The sequence below is a fragment of the Oncorhynchus mykiss genome, chromosome 6 (assembly GCF_013265735.2).
Source record: "Oncorhynchus mykiss isolate Arlee chromosome 6, USDA_OmykA_1.1, whole genome shotgun sequence".
In the NCBI taxonomy this organism is placed as follows: domain Eukaryota; kingdom Metazoa; phylum Chordata; class Actinopteri; order Salmoniformes; family Salmonidae; genus Oncorhynchus; species Oncorhynchus mykiss.
The window spans coordinates 69,213,802-69,233,747 of record NC_048570.1 but is presented as its reverse complement, the minus strand read 5'-3'; the positions used below and the strand labels follow the sequence as shown (position 1 = coordinate 69,233,747).

Below are 19,946 nucleotides of genomic sequence, written 5' to 3'. Positions count from 1 at the left end.
TGCAGTTAGATTAACAAGAATTTATGTTTTCTGCCCATATCAGAAAATTCCTGGGAATTTTTTTTGTTTCTTACAACCTCATGCTAATCACATTAGCCTATGTTAGCTCAACCATCCCGAGGTCAGGACACCGATCCTGTAGAGGATAACCTGTAGGGAACACAATATATGGTCTATACTTGGCATGTAGTTTTCTCACTTATGGGTGACGCAAATTGGGATATGGTAAGGGGAATGGGCAGGGTATGTGCAAACAATTAAATACTGTAGTATATACTATGGTAATTACTATTGTGTTTTTGCAGACTGTAGTGTTTTTGCAGACATTACTGTATCATTTAATATAGCGTTTTGTGGTCGGTTGTATAATGCAGTATTTACTATTATACTATTTATTCTACAGTTGTATTTTATTTATTTTTTTCACCTTTATTTAACCAGGTCGTCCAGTTGAGAACAAGTTCTCATTTACAACTGTGACCTGGCCAAGATAAAGCAAAGCAGTGCGACAACAACAACACAGAGTTACACATGGAATAAACAAACGTACAGTCAATAACACAATAGAGAAATCTGTATACAGTGTGTGCAAATGAAGTAAGGAGGTAAGACAATAAATAGGCCAATAGTGGCGAAGTAATTACAATTTAGCAATTAACACGGGAGTGATAGATGTGCAGATGAGGATGTGCAAGTAGAAATACTGGTGTGCAAAAGAGCAGAAAAACAAAAACAAATATCGGGATGAGGTAGGTAGGTGGTTGGATGGGCTGTTTACAGATGGGCTGTGTACAGCTGCAGTGATCGGTAAGCTGCTCTGACAGCTGACGCTTAAAGTTAGTGAGGGAGATATAAGTCCCCAACTTCAGTGATTTTTGCAATTCGTTCCAGTCAGTGGCTTCAGAGAACTGAAAGGAAAGGCGGCCAAAGTAGGTGTTGGCTTTGGGGATGACCAGTCAAATATACCTGCTGGAGCGTGTGCTACAGGTGGGTGTTGCTATATTGACCAGTGAGCTGAGATAAGGCGGAGCTTTACCTAGCAAAGACGTATAGATGACCTGGAGCCAGTGGGAATACTCCAACATTCTATAGTAAGTATACACATGATTGAGGTATACTATATTGCGTAGTATAGTTTTCTACAGTATACTACAGTTTACTACAGAATTCTATAATAAGTACCGTAGTATTCTATAGTAAACCGTATTATTTATTCACGTGGTACATTCTTATTTGGAAGGCCATTTTAGGGAAACTGCCATTTTATCTATCCTCTCTTCTAGCTCGAAATGAAAACAAGCTCAAATCTCAATGTTGTTTTATTATAACAATCCTGAAAATTAGAACCGAGCATGGAAAAAAGTCCTTTCATTACTCAGTCCCCTGGTCTTGGAATTCCCTCCAAGCCAACCTAAAGCGATCTGGTAGTAGTTGTTTCTAATTGTCACCTGATGTCACTAGTTTGCGTTTCCTTACGTAAGGAAAAATGTTGTTTTACTTAACAAACACCACACACACATCCACTGTTTGTTTGCCGGTGTAAATGTGCGGTCGCCAGCGTCTTCTGTTTGTGTTGTCCATTTTGTCTTACATCGTTTTTCTTATCCCCCATCCTCACAGGCGGCATTTTGCGCCTTGCTAGGCCGTTATTGTAAATAAGAATTTGTTCTTAATTGACTTACCTGGTTAAATAAAGGTTAAATTAAAAAAATAAGGCAATTGGCCTAGTTCAGTGTGTGGAAACACGGAGATGAGAAGTTTCCTTTATGTATTATTCCACCCCTGATAATTCTCACTTTCCAGAATGTTTCAAGAGGGTGTCCTTCCCAACCAGAAACCTCTTTCACATTCATTCCTTCCACATCACATCCATTCAAGCACCTAAGCACAAAAGACCATCCACAGCCTCAGTGTTCAAATGAAATGGTGCGACTAGTTGAAGTTCTTTCTCCATTAATGCTCCACCTGGGACCTGGAGGGAAGCCTATTGTCTGTCATTAGGGAGCTGTGGTGTTGTGTGATGGCTGACTGACAGGGACAGACCTCTCAGGAAGCCTGATGATGATGAGTCTTATTAAGAGCAGAGGAGCCCCTGATAGTTCATTGAGTGGTGGGTTGGTGAGACCAGTGTGAGTCTGAGAATAGAGATCTATCAGCCCAGATGGACCCTGCAGCCTGCTCCAATCAGCTCACAAAAGTGATATAATTACCAGGGCGGGAGGGGAGAGGGCCGCCACCTTTTGAGTTCTCCCGGTCCCCCCTTTCCCACCCACCCATTCTACCACACTCCAAGCTTACTGATTGTGCCACTCCTCCTGGCCCAGCCGTTATTCCCCCCTCCAACAACAGGCCAATTTGTCCCCGCGGCCCAGTACCCCACACCCACCTGCTGCGTTATTTAGCCCCTCTCCTGCACTTCAATGGCAGGTATTGATTAGAGACCGACCTCCCCCCTTTCACGTTCCCCGAAAATCTGCCCCCCCCTCTTCCCAGCAACCTTTAATCTGATTACAGGCTTTCTGCAGCCTTTCACATGGTGCTGGCCCCAGGGGGACAATGGTGGGTAGAGTGGTTTCACACACACTCCCAGGGTCATGTGATCCAGGAGAGGAGCTCCCTCCACTCTCCTCCAGCACCCCGGGACTATAGCAGGGTCTGCCCACCTGCCTGTCCTCCTGCACTTTTCAAACACAAGATTAACAGGGACATCTCTGTTACAGTCCCACTGCCTCCTCCTCCTCATCCTGCATCCCGCCTCCATCCCCCTCTGTCGGCCCCCCAAACTCCCACAGCCTTGTTTGATTAGCCAGAAGAAGATATTTGAAGCCATTTCCCTCTCACTTTCTCCCCCTCAGTCTCATTCTTTACCTCTTCTGTCTAGCATTCTCTCTCCCTCCGTTTGAAGCTCCAATCCCTCCTCCCTCCTCCTCATGGGAAAGCTATGTGAATCAGGGAAATCGCTGCTCCACCCTCCCTGCTCTCCCCTGCTGTCCATCTAATTTATCCCATGTAATCCCCTAAACCTGGGCTGGAGTTGCTGCACACTGCCTTAGTGTCAGGGTTCCCCTGGTTGACTTTCCTCCCATCAGGATTAGAAGTGAGGAATTCCTCATGAAGTCACTTCAGGACTCAGGGGCCAAACCTAGGGACATGCGCTCACTGAACTTACTCCAGAGTAGATTCATTATGAGGAAGCTGTCCAATTCTCTCCAAATGCAGGTATATACAGTATATTTTGCCACTCATTCCTGTAGAAGACCATTTCCATTGTGAATAAATGGTCCCTGGTAAAATATTCAGCAAACTATTGTGTTCAAACTGATAGTTAAGATAAGTAACCTCATAATTAAGCTTAAATATATGAATCATAATTTATTGTGTCCTCTTCACTCATAAAACCAGCTGGTTTGTCAGGCAGGCACAAAGCTAGTGTCCACACTGAGTGTTTAGAGTTGATTAAACGCCATGGTGATGGATCAGGAAATGACCCTATTGACTGGTCGGTCCAGTGATCCGGGATCTCTGTTAGGCCTCATTACCATGAGAATCCTGGGATTGGAAAGGTTGCCCTTGAGGGTGACCAGTCTGGTATGACGAAAATGGACAGGCCACAGACCTCTATCGGGTCAGCTCATCCCCTCTCCTTAACCCACCACACCCACATATATGCTCAGCGAACAATGATATGGTTTGCTTTCTGTCTGTGTTTATGGTGCTACTAATAACTTGGTACAATGATGGCGATAATCATGTCTGTCAGACCTATAATGAACATACCATAGAGAGTCTCAGACAGACACAGGACGTATTCCACATCAGTGGGGTATTTAACCTTTATTTTGACAGGGAGTCAATGCTGAGACCAAGGTCTCTTTTCCAGATCTGTTTAGCACAACAATACACATCAAAATACAATATACACATGAAACTACACATCCATATACGCATTCAAATACACAACAATACATTCAAATAATACCTGTTCACAGAAAACACAGAGCGAGAGATGAGGGGAGGGACTTGGCTGAGAGTAACAGATGGTAGGGCCAACACCAGGCCTCTGACAGTTAGTCAGAGGGGTGCTCTTCACTTCACAGAGTGTGACAGAGATTGATCTAACCTTTAACCTCTAACATGTTGCCGTATAAGGCTAAACATGTGTCTCTGGTTATGTAATACAGCCCCTTGGGCCTCTGGATTGACCTCTCTAAGCCCTCCAACTCCCAACTTTGACCGGAGGAAGTGGCCAGGCTAGGTCACAATGACATTGGGGTGTGCCTCGTGAGTCAGGACAGAGTCAGGACAGAGAACCCTGCAGGTTCTTTTTTTTTACTAGCTCAGATTTTAACACAGGGTGAGGTCAAAGGTGCTGGTCTAAGATCTCACTTAGTGTAGACAGGACAGAGCACCCTACATACATTGCAAAAGCTTTATGATAACTGTAGGGGCAATAGCATCACACAATAAAGGTCCAAAGCTGATTCCTGGTAGGTATGTTCAGAGTAATTGGACTAGAAAATAGTGATTTACAGCACTTCTATGAGGAAAACAGTTGAGCGCAACACACTTTTCAAACACACCTTTAAGTTACCACTGAAGCACTAGCCAAAAACCCCTTTCAAACTCTCCTTAGTTGTAATCTGTCCCAAAGCATCTTGTTACACCTACAGTCAATAACATTTACATGATTAATATATTCAAAACAATTCAGATAATATTACTGAACTGAAATAGAAGACTTACCATGACTTTCAAACAATCAACAAACAATTCATCATCCTCAAACAGACATGGTCACATGGTGCAGGCCCCATGGTACTAGTCTCTCCAAAATGGGGTACTTTTCACAGCACTTCCATAGAAAGTGATTTTTGTAGCAGGTTAGTTTTTGCTAGCTCTGACCCAAATCTTTTTTCTCAACCTTAACCTCAGTCTCCTAACGTGCTACGTTCATTTTCCTAATCTGCTGCAAAAAAGTAATTTTGCGTGCAGTGAAAAGCGGTTCCCCTCTCCGAAATTGCTGACTGCAGTTGCCTTTTAAAAGGATAGCAGGTCATTGATTTTAGCCCTTCATTACCTCACCATAGTGGTGGACATTCAAAAGGCCCCACCTGTTACAGTACATGTTGATCATGCTGGTCTGTATGTACATATTGTGTACAGTATCTTCTCATTCACACTGAGCATGACATCAGATATACACATACTGACATTCATTTTGCATGACTGTGGAACTATCAAGGAGAAGAGGCAAACAGTATATCTAACCTCACATTTTATTTATTAAGTTATATGAGTAGCAACATTTAAATAAACATGATTTTAACAGTACAGTAAAAACGTAATTAAGAGGTGGAAGACATAGAGGGCATCTCAGAAGGCAGGGGATACATTGAATCATTAGCGATAGCGATGAAAATGTGTTGGCATGTACATAGCTTTAAAAGCTGTTTAAATACATCATGTCACCAAAAACGTTCAAGTAAAGTTTAAATGTACTTCTACACCTCAACACTAACTCTTTGGTTAAATACTTTAAATCTTTATCCCAAACAAAGAAAATGATCATATTGGGGACTCAAAGGGTACTCCTGCATTGTGAAAATAGAGCAAAACCATTTTTTCCCCCAGAGCACTAGAGACAAAATATTCACTTTGAACTAAAAGTAAACTACTGTCCTCTTTACATATGCACCAGCTATATTAAAATACAATTTTCTCTGAAAAGAAAATGGGAAGAAAATGTACAACACACAAGGCCACAGAATGAGGATTGGTCAAAGTAATTTCCTGAAAAATCCTTTCCTCATCCTCATTCAATTCAGTGGTTTTGATCAAAGATTTCACAGTGTGTGATTGTTTTATATATATATATATATATATTACACAGTATACCAATGCTCAGGAAAAGCTCTATTGGCCATTTTGTGTGGTAGGTTATAGTTAGACACACATCATGTGGATTAAGTGCAGATCTTAGAGGTCCTTGCAATAGATCAGCATTCTACCAGAATTCAGGACACAGTGTTCCGTGCCAGTGGATATCCATATAGGAAGTGTATGTGATCTAATGGAGTGGGTGGTGGCTGGTGGGGGGAGGGGTGAAGGCACGTACAGTATCTAATGGCTTCAGATTTAGGTAATGACCTTAACATAAGATGCAAGAAAGCATGTTTTAATGTGCCTTGTATAGGTGCCTTCATTTAGGGGGAGTGCGGTTGTCTGTTGGATTTCCGTGGTAATTCCATGGTCCAGCAGGACATGTTTGGGTGGTGGTGTCCTCACACCTCTGTATTTAGCTTTCACAGTGTTCCACAGAGAAGTTGGACTCAGATCTGTTAGGAGCAAACCATGACAGAAAGTGAAACACACATTTTTTTCCTACACTGTTCTATCCTGTGGAATGATTAGTCATTACAATCAACAGAGAACATAATGGTTTGAAAAAAGATTGGATTATCTATAAACAAGTACTGTATTCAAAACTAATCCTTGATTATAACTTCAACAAATCACAAACTAGTTTTGTGATATGGTCAAACAGAGCATGCTGAATGGACTTACAGGTCTTGCCGCTTGTGGATCATGTGGTTGTTGTACTCCAGAATGGGAGGGATGCTCTCCTGATGCTCCTCCTCTTCATCAGGGAGCTGTGAAGAAATCATAGGTGATTTAAGTTTTTTTTCATACTTGTGTGAAATGTCTTCAGTGTGGACAATGTCATGCAATAGTTTTATTGACTACTATAGTTCTTCTTCTTTTTCTCCATTTAGTCATAAAAATTCAGATGTAGATCTCAAAGGTGGTCTGTAGTTCATCACGTGAGACTAAATCAAAGACAATGGCACCACCCAGTGGTTGTATTGTGAACAGCAGGTGATGAGTGGCTGGTTCCCTTACCTCCCAGTACACCTCATCATCAAAACAGTTCTCATCAGCAGGATCTCCCCAGATGGGTAACTTCAGGATGGAACCTGTGACCAGAGGAGATAGTGTCAACTTCAGTCACTCTCCTTCAGGCACGTCACCCCCTATACGACCCACGTCACCTCTAGGTCACCCTATAAAATGCCCATGGCCGGCCAAACTCACCGACTATAGCTCCGCCTGCAACACCAAAGACGATGGACACACACATTCCAGCGGCCTGGTATCCACCCTGAGTTAACACGGTTCTGTCCTTAAAGTCTCCAGTGAAGTCAAACGTGTTGATCAACCTGGACGGAAAATAACAATGTACAGAATCAGATTGTGTCCCATATTTAGGCTTTATGTTGAGTCTTCTAATGACTCTGTATATTTCCAACTAACTGTCAGATTACAGGCTAAACTGTGACTGTGACATAATTTGGTTGGTGTAAAATGACATTAATCGTTTAAGATACGACCTGTGACATACAGTAACTGTGTGATATGATTGGTTGATGAGAGGTTGTGGGGGAATATGTGTTCTGATTGTCTGGTAACAAGGATGCATGTTCAGGTTCATGTGGTTTGGCTGTGTAGCCTTAGGCCCTCGGGTCTCCTGACTCACCCCTGCTTTCCGTAGACTGACTCGCTGGCAGCTGCAGCAGTGATGGCTCCAACTATACCGCCAATCACCCCAGGCATGGCGTGCAGGTTGTGTATTCCACACGTGTCCTGAATCTTCAGTGTCTTCTCCAAGAAGGGCTGGGAGGAGACGGGCAAAGGTTTAACAACATACCCGCAACACACCCAAATAGTGTATTACCGTTTATGGCAAAGGAATCTGCCCAATAAAGATTAGGCAGCCATTTAGAGTGCTATACCTTTTTTTTGTGTGTGGCTCAACATCATTCATAAGAAGAAAATAAGAGTTGTAAGAGTTGTCATGACTTTCTTTGGACAGAACCTACTAAGCCTACAAAACAAGCTGTGAGAGACCAGGGGTGAGACTCACAGAAATGAAGATGTAGCCCATGGTAGAGATGATGCCGCATAAGAAGCCCACGATCAGAGCGCCGTAGGGAGAGATCATAAACTCAGCCGCTGTCCCCAAGGCAACACCCCCCGCCAGGGTGGAATTCTGGATATGCACCTGATAAGCAAGAGAGAGCACCAGTCATGACACTCGAAAACTTGTCAGTCAACAAGATGAGCGCAGAAGAAGATTGTGCAGACTGAGAGGTTGTCAGTTAGTGTCACAAATACACAGTTACAGAGAATGTACGTCCAAACGCACACACACACACGCACGCACGCACGCACACACACACACACACACACACACACACGCACACATACACACACACACACACACACACGCGCACATGCACACACACACACATACGGTTCCTTGCCATGTCGAGCTTGCCAGTCTTCTGGGAGAAGCTGGAGATGGCCACTGTGGTGAGGACAGTGGAGGCCAGGCACAGGTAGGTGTTGATGACTGCCCTGTGCTGACCGTCTCCATGGTCAGTAATGGCCGAGTTGAAACTGGGCCAGAACATCCACAGGAACAGTGTGCCTGAGGATAGAGAAGGGACAACATAGTTAAAACACACCGATCATCACACACATTTCAGAACAGGAACAGTGTGCCTGAGGATAGAGAAGGGACAACATAGTTAAAACACACCGATCATCACACACACTTCAGAACAGGAACAGTGCCATGGCAGAACACTTCTACAAACTAAAGATAGGTCACCATCACCAGAGGGAGTGAAACCCACACAGAGCAAATCAGAACCATTCATATGTTTATGCAATGGACAACTAACTCACCGATCATGGCGAAGATATCGGAGTGGTACACAGAGCCCTGCATACGCTTGCTCTGGTGTAAATTAGGTCGGTAAAGGACCCAGGAGATGGTCAGACCATAATAACCTCCAAAGGTGTGAATAACCATGGAGCCACCGGCATCCCTAGCCTGTGTGGACAGAAACAGTCATTTGTTACCAGGTGTACCAAACCATGTGATTACGTGGCTGCAGGCCATTGAGGTTAGATAAATAAGTTACTATATCAGGGTTATAGGGTGAATTAAATGAATCCAACCATGGCTAATACACTGTGTTTAATTTAATAGTTGTACGCCCAGAGAGTGCTTGATGGGACTCACATGAAGTAAGTTCAGAATGATGTACTCTTCCACAGCGAACAGAGTGACACCAAACAGGGTCATAACCAACAGCTGGACCGGGCTGACTTTGCCCAGCACTGCCCCGTAGGCTATGAGACAGCCCGCCACACAGAAGTCAGCATTGATCAGACTGCAGATAGAAGACACAGGTGGGTGGGGTGGAGATTATTACTGGAGAGTCATGTGAGAGAGTCAGTCATGTATACAGTTGTAAAACCTGAATGACTAGATCAGTAAGTAATCCTCCTTCATGTAATCCTCCTTCAGGTCTTTCTCTCAGCTATGAGAGGAATGATAGTCTGCCCTTCAAGATGAATACCACGGGAGAGAAGTCTCAAGGATAATGATATTTGTGATGAAGTCAACCTAAATGGTTTAAACCTCCCCGCCTCTTGTTGTTGAGATTCTCAGAACAAGAACCCATCCATCAGATGAACCCAGGGATGGGCAACTTTGATGGGGGTGACCCCCCTCGTGACAGTGAAGAGAAGACATTTACATTTCAAAGTTCATTTCCTGCAATACAGCACATTTTGGCATGGGACATAAAGAAAATGTTGCTGTTCTAAAGCAAGTTTGCTGCAATTCTACACAATTTGCCATGGGGTGGAGGCAAATATTTGCATCAATGGGCCCCACACTGGTCGATAATACGATCATGCTTAGATAGCTGGCCACTAGACTAACACGCCGATCTAATAACAAATGTAGCTGACATGGGCTAATTGAGTGACTTCTGATGCACAACCACATTTTGAAATTGCACTTAGTTTATTCTATTATTCTAACTCTCAATAGTAAGTTGAGACCCCGAGTCCCCCCCAGTTTAAATAATAATAATAATATGATGCCCGCGGACCGCCAGTTTCCAGTACCTGTTTTAACCCATCACCACTTAACCCATGGTGACAGCTTGCTTAACCCTAAGAGAGTCTATGGTACAGTCTATTGCTCCAATAGGGGCAGGGTAGGGGAGGCAGGGTAGCCTAGTGGTTAGAGCGTTGGACTAGTAACCGAAACGTTGCAAGATCAAATCCCCGAGCTGACAAGGTACAAATCTGTCATTCTGCTCCTGAACAAGGCAGTTAACCCACTGTTCCTAGACCATCATTAAAAATACTAATTTGTTCTTAACTGACTTGCCTAGTTAAATAAAGGTAAAATAAAAAATAACCATTCTGCCATTGTTTCAGTATGAGTAGCAAGTCACTGATTAAGCCTCCCCTCTCCTATGTGTGTGCACACCTCATCAGTGCATACCTTTCAACACCGATGAAGATCTTTCCTGTCTGGGGATCGAGAGAGTGGAACCAGCCTTGCATGAGCAGAGCCCACTGCAGGCCGAAGGAAGCAATGAGGAAGTTGAAGCCGACTGCGCCGAAGCTGTACCTCTTCAAGAAAGTCATGAGGAACCCGAAACCCACAAAGATCATCACATGGACATCCTGGAAGCCTGGAAAGAGGAGGGTTAGAAGGAGAATGAGAGAGAGAATTATTCAAAGTGTGAAATAAATCCTAATAGGTAATGCAACATGTTATTGCATCCAATGCAAGGGGCTCTCAGTAGTTGCAAAGTTTTTTATAAAAAATCAGTCCTGATGTACCATTTGGTCAAAGTTTTATAGCTGTTAACTCGACATGTTCAACTGGATATGTCATCATCAGATTAGCACGTTTATGATACACACCCTATCAGTTTACACGCCAGAGCTACAGGTAGGATATAATCCCTGACAAATCAAAACACATCATATTACAAGAGGAAACAGATACCACATAACATCACAAGTAAACTTAACTTGCCACTCATTCAGCCTGGCTATCAGCAAAGATGCACCATCCGAAGCTGGCATAAACCAAGCTTGAATCAGACAAATTGGAAATAACCACTGACCTACATTTGGTAAAGAGGGTAGGTCGTTTTAACCCACGTTAGAGAGGCAAATTTGGACTGCCACTGCATTTGTCCACTAATGAATAGATGCTTTCAAAATAACTCAGACTGAGATCGTTGTCCAGGGGATTTCACAGGGGAAATTGTCAAACATCCTAGAGATCAAAGGTTGTCATCTGATCAAACAGCAAGCATGCTTCTTATTAATAACCTGATTCTTTATCATTTCAATGAAGATGAAACCATGAATCATACATTTACTGTATATTGTCAACCTAAACAATGCACCAGGCAGTCCAGTGATTATGAATGTACTTACTGGGGTATCTGAAGTAGAAGTCATTCTCTATGTCGCTGGTGATGTTGTCATGGGCCTTGGTCTCTACCCAGTGTGTGTCCGACTCCTCGTCGTAGCGGATGAAGACTCCGAAGAGGATGATCATGGCAATCTGCCAGACGAAGCAGACTACCGGCAGTGTAAGACGGATGTTGGTGTTCTTTTGCTGAGAGAAGTAGTCTTTGCATCCCTGGATGAAATTCCCCATGGTGGAGGCTGAGTAAGTACTGAGACAGTGATGCTCTTTGACCTGCCCTGGGTGTGGCTGTGACCCTGAAACTACAGGCTGTATCAGCACAGGTATATATGGACCAAAGAGAGGTGTGTCCTCAGTGTGAGCCAGCTGTTTCCCTACCCAGCGCCAAACCCTCCCTCCCCCTTCCTGCCCTCTGGCACCTTGATAGATGACATCTGGCACGAGGCGGTAGAGAGTCCCGTGCATTTGATTGTTTGTCCCAAACAACATGTTGCATAAGAGGGGTTAGAGGAAAACCTGAAAAAAATTAATTTGGTTGCCATTTCTGTTGTTAGAGGAGATCTCCTTTGTTGTTACTGGGCAACAAGCAACCTGGTCTCAGAGAAAGAAGTATGATACTATACATCCTCCAAGATGTATCATAAGTTAAGTCATCCAATTTGTATGCTATTGTACTGTACAACCGGGTAAGACACATGATTGTACACAGTACCAGTCAAAAGTTTGGACACACCTACTCATTCCAGGGTTTTTCTTTATTTTTACTATTTTCTGCATTGTAGTATAATAGTGAAGACATCAAAACTATGAAATAACACATATGGTCTAGTAACCAAAAAAGTGTTAAACAAATCCAAATATATTTTATATTTGAGATTCTTCAAAGTAGCCACCATTTGCCTTGATGACAGCTTGCATACTCAACTGGAATGCATTTCAATTAACAGGTGTGCTTTGTTAAAATGTCATTTGTGGAGTTTTTTCGTTTTTGAACAAATCAGTTGTGTTGTGACAAGGTAGGGGTGGTAGAAGACCAAGTCTATATTATGGTGTTAGGTTCTCAAAGAACCGAGTAAAACACACGGACGACTAGTAAAGCTTAAACCAAGTTTATTCACACATTGGGTCATACAGCTGCATAAAACAAAAACATATGTCCACCAGTGGTAGTATATATACCCCAATTTGGGAGGAGTCTCCTCCTTCCCTTTAAATATTACACCTTTATTACTATTCAGGACATTAAGTGATGTGGGCAATAAACTCTTCCTTCTCCCTTAATGTGACCTGACCTCAACCCCATTCCTCACAAATCCACGGCTCTCCATTATCAGTGACCGCAATTATGTGATTGCCTCTCCTCTACTCAGCACCTCCCAAAGCCCCCTAGCTCCTCCTGACCCAACCATATACATTCCTCCAACAGATACCCATTAACTTCTGGTGTATAAACAAGACTAAGGCACTCCTCATGTCTCTAGTGTAAGTGATTATTAACAATATTTAAGTTTAGAAATCCGAACCCATCAATAGCAAGAACAGCTCAAATAGGCAAAGAGAAACGGCAGTCCTTCATTACTTTAAGACATGAAGGTCAGTCAATCCGGAAAATTTCAATAACTATAACTATGAAAATTGTGCAGTTGCAAAAACCATCAAGAGCTATGATGAAACTGTCTCTCATGAGGACCGCCACAGGAAAGGAAGACCCAGAGTTATCTCTGCTGCAGAGGATAAGTTCATTAGAGTTACCAGCCTCAGAAATTGCAGCCCAAATAAATGCTTCACAGAGTTCAAGTAACAGACACAACTGTTCAGAGGAGACTGTGTGAATCAGGCCTTCACGGTTGAATTGCTGCAAAGAAACCACTACTAAAGGACATCAATAAGAAGAAGAGACTTGCTTGGGCCAAGAAATACGAGCAAATGACATTCAACCGGTGGAAATCTGTCCATTGGTCTGATTCCAAATTTGTTGGTTCCAACCGCCATGTCTTTGTGAGACGCAGAGTAGGTGAACAAATGATCTTCGGAAGTGTGGTTCCCACCGTTAAGCATGGAGGGGGATGTGAAATGGTGTGGAGGTGCTTTGATGGTGACACTGTCAATGATTTATTTAGAATTCAAGGCACACAACCAGCATGGCTACCACAGCATTCTGCAGCGATACACCATCCCATCTGCCCTGCGCTTAGTGGAACTATCATTTGTTTTTTAACAGGACAATGACCCAACACACCTCCAGGCTGTGCAAGGGTTATTTGACCAAGAAAGAAAGTGATGGAGTGCTGCATCAGATGACCTGGCCTCCACAATCACCCAACCTCAACCCAATTGAGATGGTTTGGGATGAGTTGGACTGCAGAGTGAAGGAAAAGCAGCCAACAAGTCTTCAGCACATGTGGGAACTCCTTCAAGACTGTTGGGAAAATCCAAGTGAAGATAAAAAATCCAAGTGAAGCTGATTGAGAGAATGCCAAGAGTGTGCAAAGCTGTCATCAAGGCAATGGGTGGCTACTTTGAAGAATCTCAAATATAAAATATATTTTGATTTGTTTAACACTTTGTTGTTACTACATGGTTCCATATGTGCAATTCCATTGTTTTGATGTCTTCACTATTATTCTACAATGTAGAAAATAGTCAAACTAAAGAAAACCCCTGAAATGAGTAGATGTGTGCAAAACGTTTGACTAGTACAGTACTTCCTATCATTTTTATTTCACCTTTATTAACTAGGTAGGCCAGTTGAGAACAAGTTCTCATTTACAACTGCGACCTGGCCAAGATAAAGCAAAGCAGTGCGACAAAAACATCAACACATGGGATAAACAAACGTACAGTCAAAAACACAATAGAAGAATCTATGTACAGTTTGTGCAAATGTAGTAAGGTTAGGGAGGTAAGGCAATAAATTGGCCATAGTGGCAAAATAATGACAATTTAGCATTAACACTGGAGTGACAGACGTGCAGATGATGATGTGCAAGTAGACATAATGGGGTGCAAAAGAGCAAAAAAAACTAAAACAATATGGGGATGAGGTAGTTGGGTGGGCTGTGTACAGGTACGGTGATCGGTAAGCTGCTCTGACTGCTGATGCTTAAAGTTAGTGAGGGAGACATGTCTCCAGCTTCAGTAATTTTTGCAATTCGTTCCAGTCATTGGCAGCAGAGAACTGGAAGGAAAGGCGGCCAAAGGGGGTGTTGGCTTTGGGGATGACCAGTGAAATATACCTGCTGTCCCAAAACTTTTTGGAATTAGTGCCACAGGATGCAGATTTCTGTTTGAAAAAGCTAGCTTTAGCTTTCCTAACTGACTGTGTATATTGGTTCCTGACTTCCCTGAAAAGTTCCATATCGCAGGGGCTATTCAATGCTAATGCAGTACGCCACAGGATGTTTTTGTGCTGGTCAAGGGCAGTCAGGTCTGGAGTGAACCAAGGGTTATGTCTGTTCTTAGTTTTACATTTTTGAATGGGGCATGCTTGAGGAAAGCACTTTTAAAGAACAACCAGGCATCCTCGACTGACGGGATGAGGTCAATATCCTTCCAGGATACCCGGGACAGGTCGGTTAGAAAGTCCTGTTCGCTGAAGTGTTTTAGGGAACATTTGACAGTGATGAGGGGTGGTCGTTTGACCGCGGGCCCATTACGGACACAAGCAATGAGGCAGTGATCGCTGAGATCCTGGTTGAAGACAGCAGAGGTGTATTTAGAGGGCAGGTTGGTCAGGATGATATCTATGAGGGTCCACATGTTTACGGATTTAGGGTTGTACCTGGTATGTTCCTTGATAATTTGTGTGAGATTGAGGGCATCTAGCTTAGATTGTAGGATGGCCGGGGTGCTAAACATATCCCAGTTTAGGTCACGTAACAGTACGAACTCTGAAGATAGATGGGGGGCAATCAATTCACATATAGTGTCCGGGGTCAATAACAAACGGCAACAGTGAGAGACTTATTTCTGGAAAGGTGGATTTTTAAAAGTAGAAGCTCGAACTGTTTGGGCCCAGACCTGGATAGTATGACAGAACTCTGCAGGCTATCTCTGCAGTAGATTGCAACTCCGCCTCCTTTGGCGGTTCTAGCTTGATGGAAAACGTTGTAGTTGGGGAAGGAAATGTCAGAATTTTTGGTGGCCTTCCTAAGCCAGGATTCAGACACGGCTAGGACATCAGGGTTGGCGGAGTGTACTAAAGCAGTGAATAAAACAAACTTAGGGAGGAGGCTTCTGATGTTAACATGCATGAAACCAAGGCTTTTACTGTTACAGAAGTCAACTAAATCTAAGCCTGGGGAATAGGTGTGATGCTGGGGGCCACAGGACTTGGGTTAACCTCTACATCACCAGAGGAACAGAGGAGGAGTAGGATAAGGGTACTGCTAAAGGCTATAAGAACTGGCCGTCTAGTGTGTTGGGAACAGAGAATAAAAGGGGCAGATTTCTGGGCGTGGTAGAATAGATTCAGGGCTTAATGTACAGACAAGGGTATGGTAGGATGTGAGTACAGTGGGGGAAACCTAGGCATTGGGTGACGATGAGAGGGCTTGCATCTCTGGAGACACCAGCTAAGCCAGGTGAGGTCTCCCCATGTGTGGGGTGTGTGACAAAAGAGCTATTTAAGGCACGTTGAACTGTACTAGGGGCTACAGTGAAATAATTGGCTAACAGATGGGTCTTCCGTGACATCGCAACGGAAAAGCCTGTTGAAACCACAATATTGTTGTTTATGAAAAATAGACTTTACAGCAGTTTAGATGGTACGTGAGAGTCATTTAAGATATTCTTCAAAGAGGTAGGGTTTCAGAGGTTTTTGGAATAGGGGCAAGGAACCCTGTCCTGACTGTAGGGGGAAGCTTGTTCCACCATTGGGGTGCCAGGACAGAGAAGAGCTTTGACTAGGCTGTGCGGGAGCTGCCCTCCCTTAGTGGTGGGCTAAGAGACCAGGGGTGGCTGAACGGAGTGCTTGGCTGCTTTGAGTTAACATGAACTGTATTTGCATCTTGGGGTGATATTGCCCTATCCGCTGTCTGTTATGAATGAATTAACATGTATTTAAATATTTATGTTTGGACAAACAAATTATCATTTTTGTTTAACATGTGAGGACCTATTTGACAATGTCTGTCTTCCTTAATCCATTTGAGCAGACATAATTAATGTAGCCTAATAATATTGAGATGAGTACCGAGGCCATGCAAATTATAGTACCACATCTTCTACGCATAGCTTGCTGTTTAGTTGGTGCATTATTGGTATAATTTAAGGTCAGTGCAATATAAAATATACTAATTTACAGCCTCCATAGCGGCTTGGTTGTCCTGTTGATGGTGATGTTTGGGTTGATAGTGTACTACTTGGTGCCCTGACTTCTGTTGATGGTGATGTTTGGGTTGATAGTGTACTACTTGGTGCCCTGACTTCTGTTGATGGTGATGTTTGGGTTGATAGTGTACTACTTGGTGCCCTGACTTCTGTTGATGGTGATGTTTGGGTTGATAGTGTACTACTTGGTGCCCTGACTTCTGTTGATGGTGATGTTTGGGTTGATAGTGTACTACTTGGTGCCCTGACTTCTGTTGATGGTGATGTTTGGGTTGATAGTGTACTACTTGGTGCCCTGACTTCTGTTGATGGTGATGTTTGGGTTGATAGTGTACTACTTGGTGCCCTGACTTCTGTTGATGGTGATGTTTGGGTTGATAGTGTACTACTTGGTGCCCTGACTTCTGTTGATGGTGATGTTTGGGTTGATAGTGTACTACTTGGTGCCCTGACTTCTGTTGATGGTGATGTTTGGGTTGATAGTGTACTACTTGGTGCCCTGACTTCTGTTGATGGTGATGTTTGGGTTGATAGTGTACTACTTGGTGCCCTGACTTCTGTTGATGGTGATGTTTGGGTTGATAGTGTACTACTTGGTGCCCTGACTTCTGTTGATGGTGATGTTTGGGTTGATAGTGTACTACTTGGTGCCCTGACTTCTGTTGATGGTGATGTTTGAGTTGATAGTGTACTACTTGGTGCCCTGACTTCTGTTGATGGTGATGTTTGGGTTGATAGTGTACTACTTGGTGCCCTGACTTCTGTTGATGGTGATGTTTGGGTTGATAGTGTACTACTTGGTGCCCTGACTTCTGTTGATGCTGATGTTTGGGTTGATAGTGTACTACTTGGTGCCCTGACTTCTGTTGATGGTGATGTTTGGGTTGATAGTGTACTACTTGGTGCCCTGACTTCTGTTGATGGTGATGTTTGGGTTGATAGTGTACTACTTGGTGCCCTGACTTCTGTTGATGGTGATGTTTGGGTTGATAGTGTACTACTTGGTGCCCTGACTTCTGTTGATGGTGATGTTTGGGTTGATAGTGTACTACTTGGTGCCCTGACTTCTGTTGATGGTGATGTTTGGGTTGATAGTGTACTACTTGGTGCCCTGACTTCTGTTGATGGTGATGTTTTTTATTTATTTATTGTATTTCACCTTTATTTAACCAGGTAGGCAAGTTGAGAACAAGTTCTCATTTACAATTGCGACCTGGCCAAGATAAAGCAAAGCAGTTCGACACATACAACGACACAGAGTTATACATGGAGTAAAACAAACATACAGTCAATAATACAGTATAAACAAGTCTATATACGATGTGAGCAAATGAGGTGAAATAAGGGAGGTAAAGGCAAAAAAAGGCCATGGTGGCAAAGTAAATACAATATAGCAAGTAAAATACTGGAATGGTAGATTTGCAGTGGAAGAATGTGCAAAGTAAAAATATAAATAAGTTTGAGTTGATAGTGTACTACTTGGTGCCCTGACTTCTGTTGATGCTGATGTGTGGATTGATCTTAAATTAACACTGCAGGCAACAGGGGGATTTCTGGCAGACAACACAGGCCTGCAGGATAACATACCAAATGTTTTGTTTATGTCTATATCAATTTAAATAGACACACATAGAGCAATATCTGTCCAGTCATCTGCCCAAAGTGGTAATGAGGTGTATCTGAGGCTATAAGGGCATCCGGTAACTCCATGTGCCACGCTCCCTTCACTGAACAGCAGTCCTGTATCAGACTGGGTTATATGTGCATAGCCAGAGCACTAAGAGGTAACTGGAAGTATAATGTGGGATAACATAACCTTACTACTAAATATGTATTCTGAACAAAGCATATTGAATGAAATGGCTTTTCAATTAAATGGAATCTGTAATCTTAACGTTTTGTTCAGGGTAGGGAGAGAATAGAGGAGTGTGAGAATTAGAAATTCAAGTAATCTAATCCTGAAACAAATGTTCAGTAAAGAAAATGACTCTCACCTGGACCTTGATATGGATCAATGTTGATTTGTTTACCTTGGAGACTCCCTGTTGTGGTTTTCAGTAGAGCCCCAACTTTAGCTGTGATTTTGAGTTATAATTTGCCTTGACTGAGCCCCTACCAAACTCTACTTTCATTGATCAGTCATTGAAAAGACATACAAAATTAATTTCAACATCTTCTAAAGGTACCGGTTGCTAACCACATAGGCCAACTACTATATATATGATGAAATACAGTATTATTGAATATTCCTCTTCTGAAACAACCCTTAGTGAACTCAGTATGCTGTATCAATAAGGGCCTGAGCACCTGTACTAGAAGAGAACATTCTCCTAAATGCATGTGTTTTCTAGGTATGAAGGCGACACGTGCACATGGGGCCTGATAAGAACACACGTGACAGACGCAAACACAGCATGATGTCGGTTGCTGTCTTAGTTGGTGTCTTGCTGACGACTCTTATCTTAACTATGATCAAGGCCCTGGAGCGTTTATTTTGCTATTCTAACATCTACTGTAGTTTTTGAGAGTTGATAATCAGAGGGAATTTATGGACAAACTCGTGGTATTGGTACTGTACAAGATCTTAGTGACATAAGCATAAAAAACGGTTAGGTAAAACCTAAATTGATGTTGTACTGTATGTAATCAACATGAAATACAATGATAATAATGCTGTAATGATTGTCAATTGTGCTCTAATAGCTATTTTGCATTTTAGATTAGGTTTGAGGTGTCTCTTTACAATGTTATCTCCAGTGTTCAACTATGGTAGCCTGGTTCCATCTCTGTTCGTGCTCTTGCCAACAAATAAATGTAACCTATACTTAACTAGGCAAGTCAATTAAGGACAAATTATTATTTACAATGATAGCCTACCAGAGAACAGTGAGTTAACTGCCTTGTTCAGGGACAGAACAACAGATTTTTCCCTTATCAGCTCAGGGATTCGATCCAGCAACCTTTGAATTACCTACCCAACGCTCTAACCACTAGGCTACCTGCCGCCCCTTAATTGCTGTCATTGTCAAACCAACCATGACATTGGCATGATAATAAGTGATAGTGTAACTCAACTGGCATTGAGGCTTCAACTACGGGATAAAACTTCAACAAAATATGTTGTATGAGTAGGCCTAATTTGTCTGTAAAAAAATAAGAAATTGAATGAGGACAAAAGTGCCTTGCGTATCTAATAGGTTGTCTAATAAGGAGTTCTCTGATGGTTCGGAATAATACAACAACCTTATTCAAAAAGTAATGTATGACTGGGTCTCACCTCCTCATTGTTATGAGCCCG

The 19,946-nt window shown here is 42.8% G+C and overlaps 1 protein-coding gene across 1 annotated transcript; it reads right to left on the bottom strand.

The window, feature by feature from the left end:
• Nucleotides 1–5,262: 5,262 nt before the first annotated feature.
• Nucleotides 5,263–11,583, bottom strand: rhcg (Rhesus blood group, C glycoprotein). The gene is given in 11 exon segments (NM_001124523.1): nt 5,263–6,335; nt 6,565–6,650; nt 6,901–6,974; nt 7,093–7,217; nt 7,535–7,671; nt 7,922–8,059; nt 8,322–8,488; nt 8,749–8,896; nt 9,089–9,239; nt 10,370–10,562; nt 11,323–11,583. Coding segments are annotated over 11 exon segments (1,485 nt in total). The 5' UTR covers nt 11,549–11,583; the 3' UTR covers nt 5,263–6,295.
• Nucleotides 11,584–19,946: the final 8,363 nt, after the last annotated feature.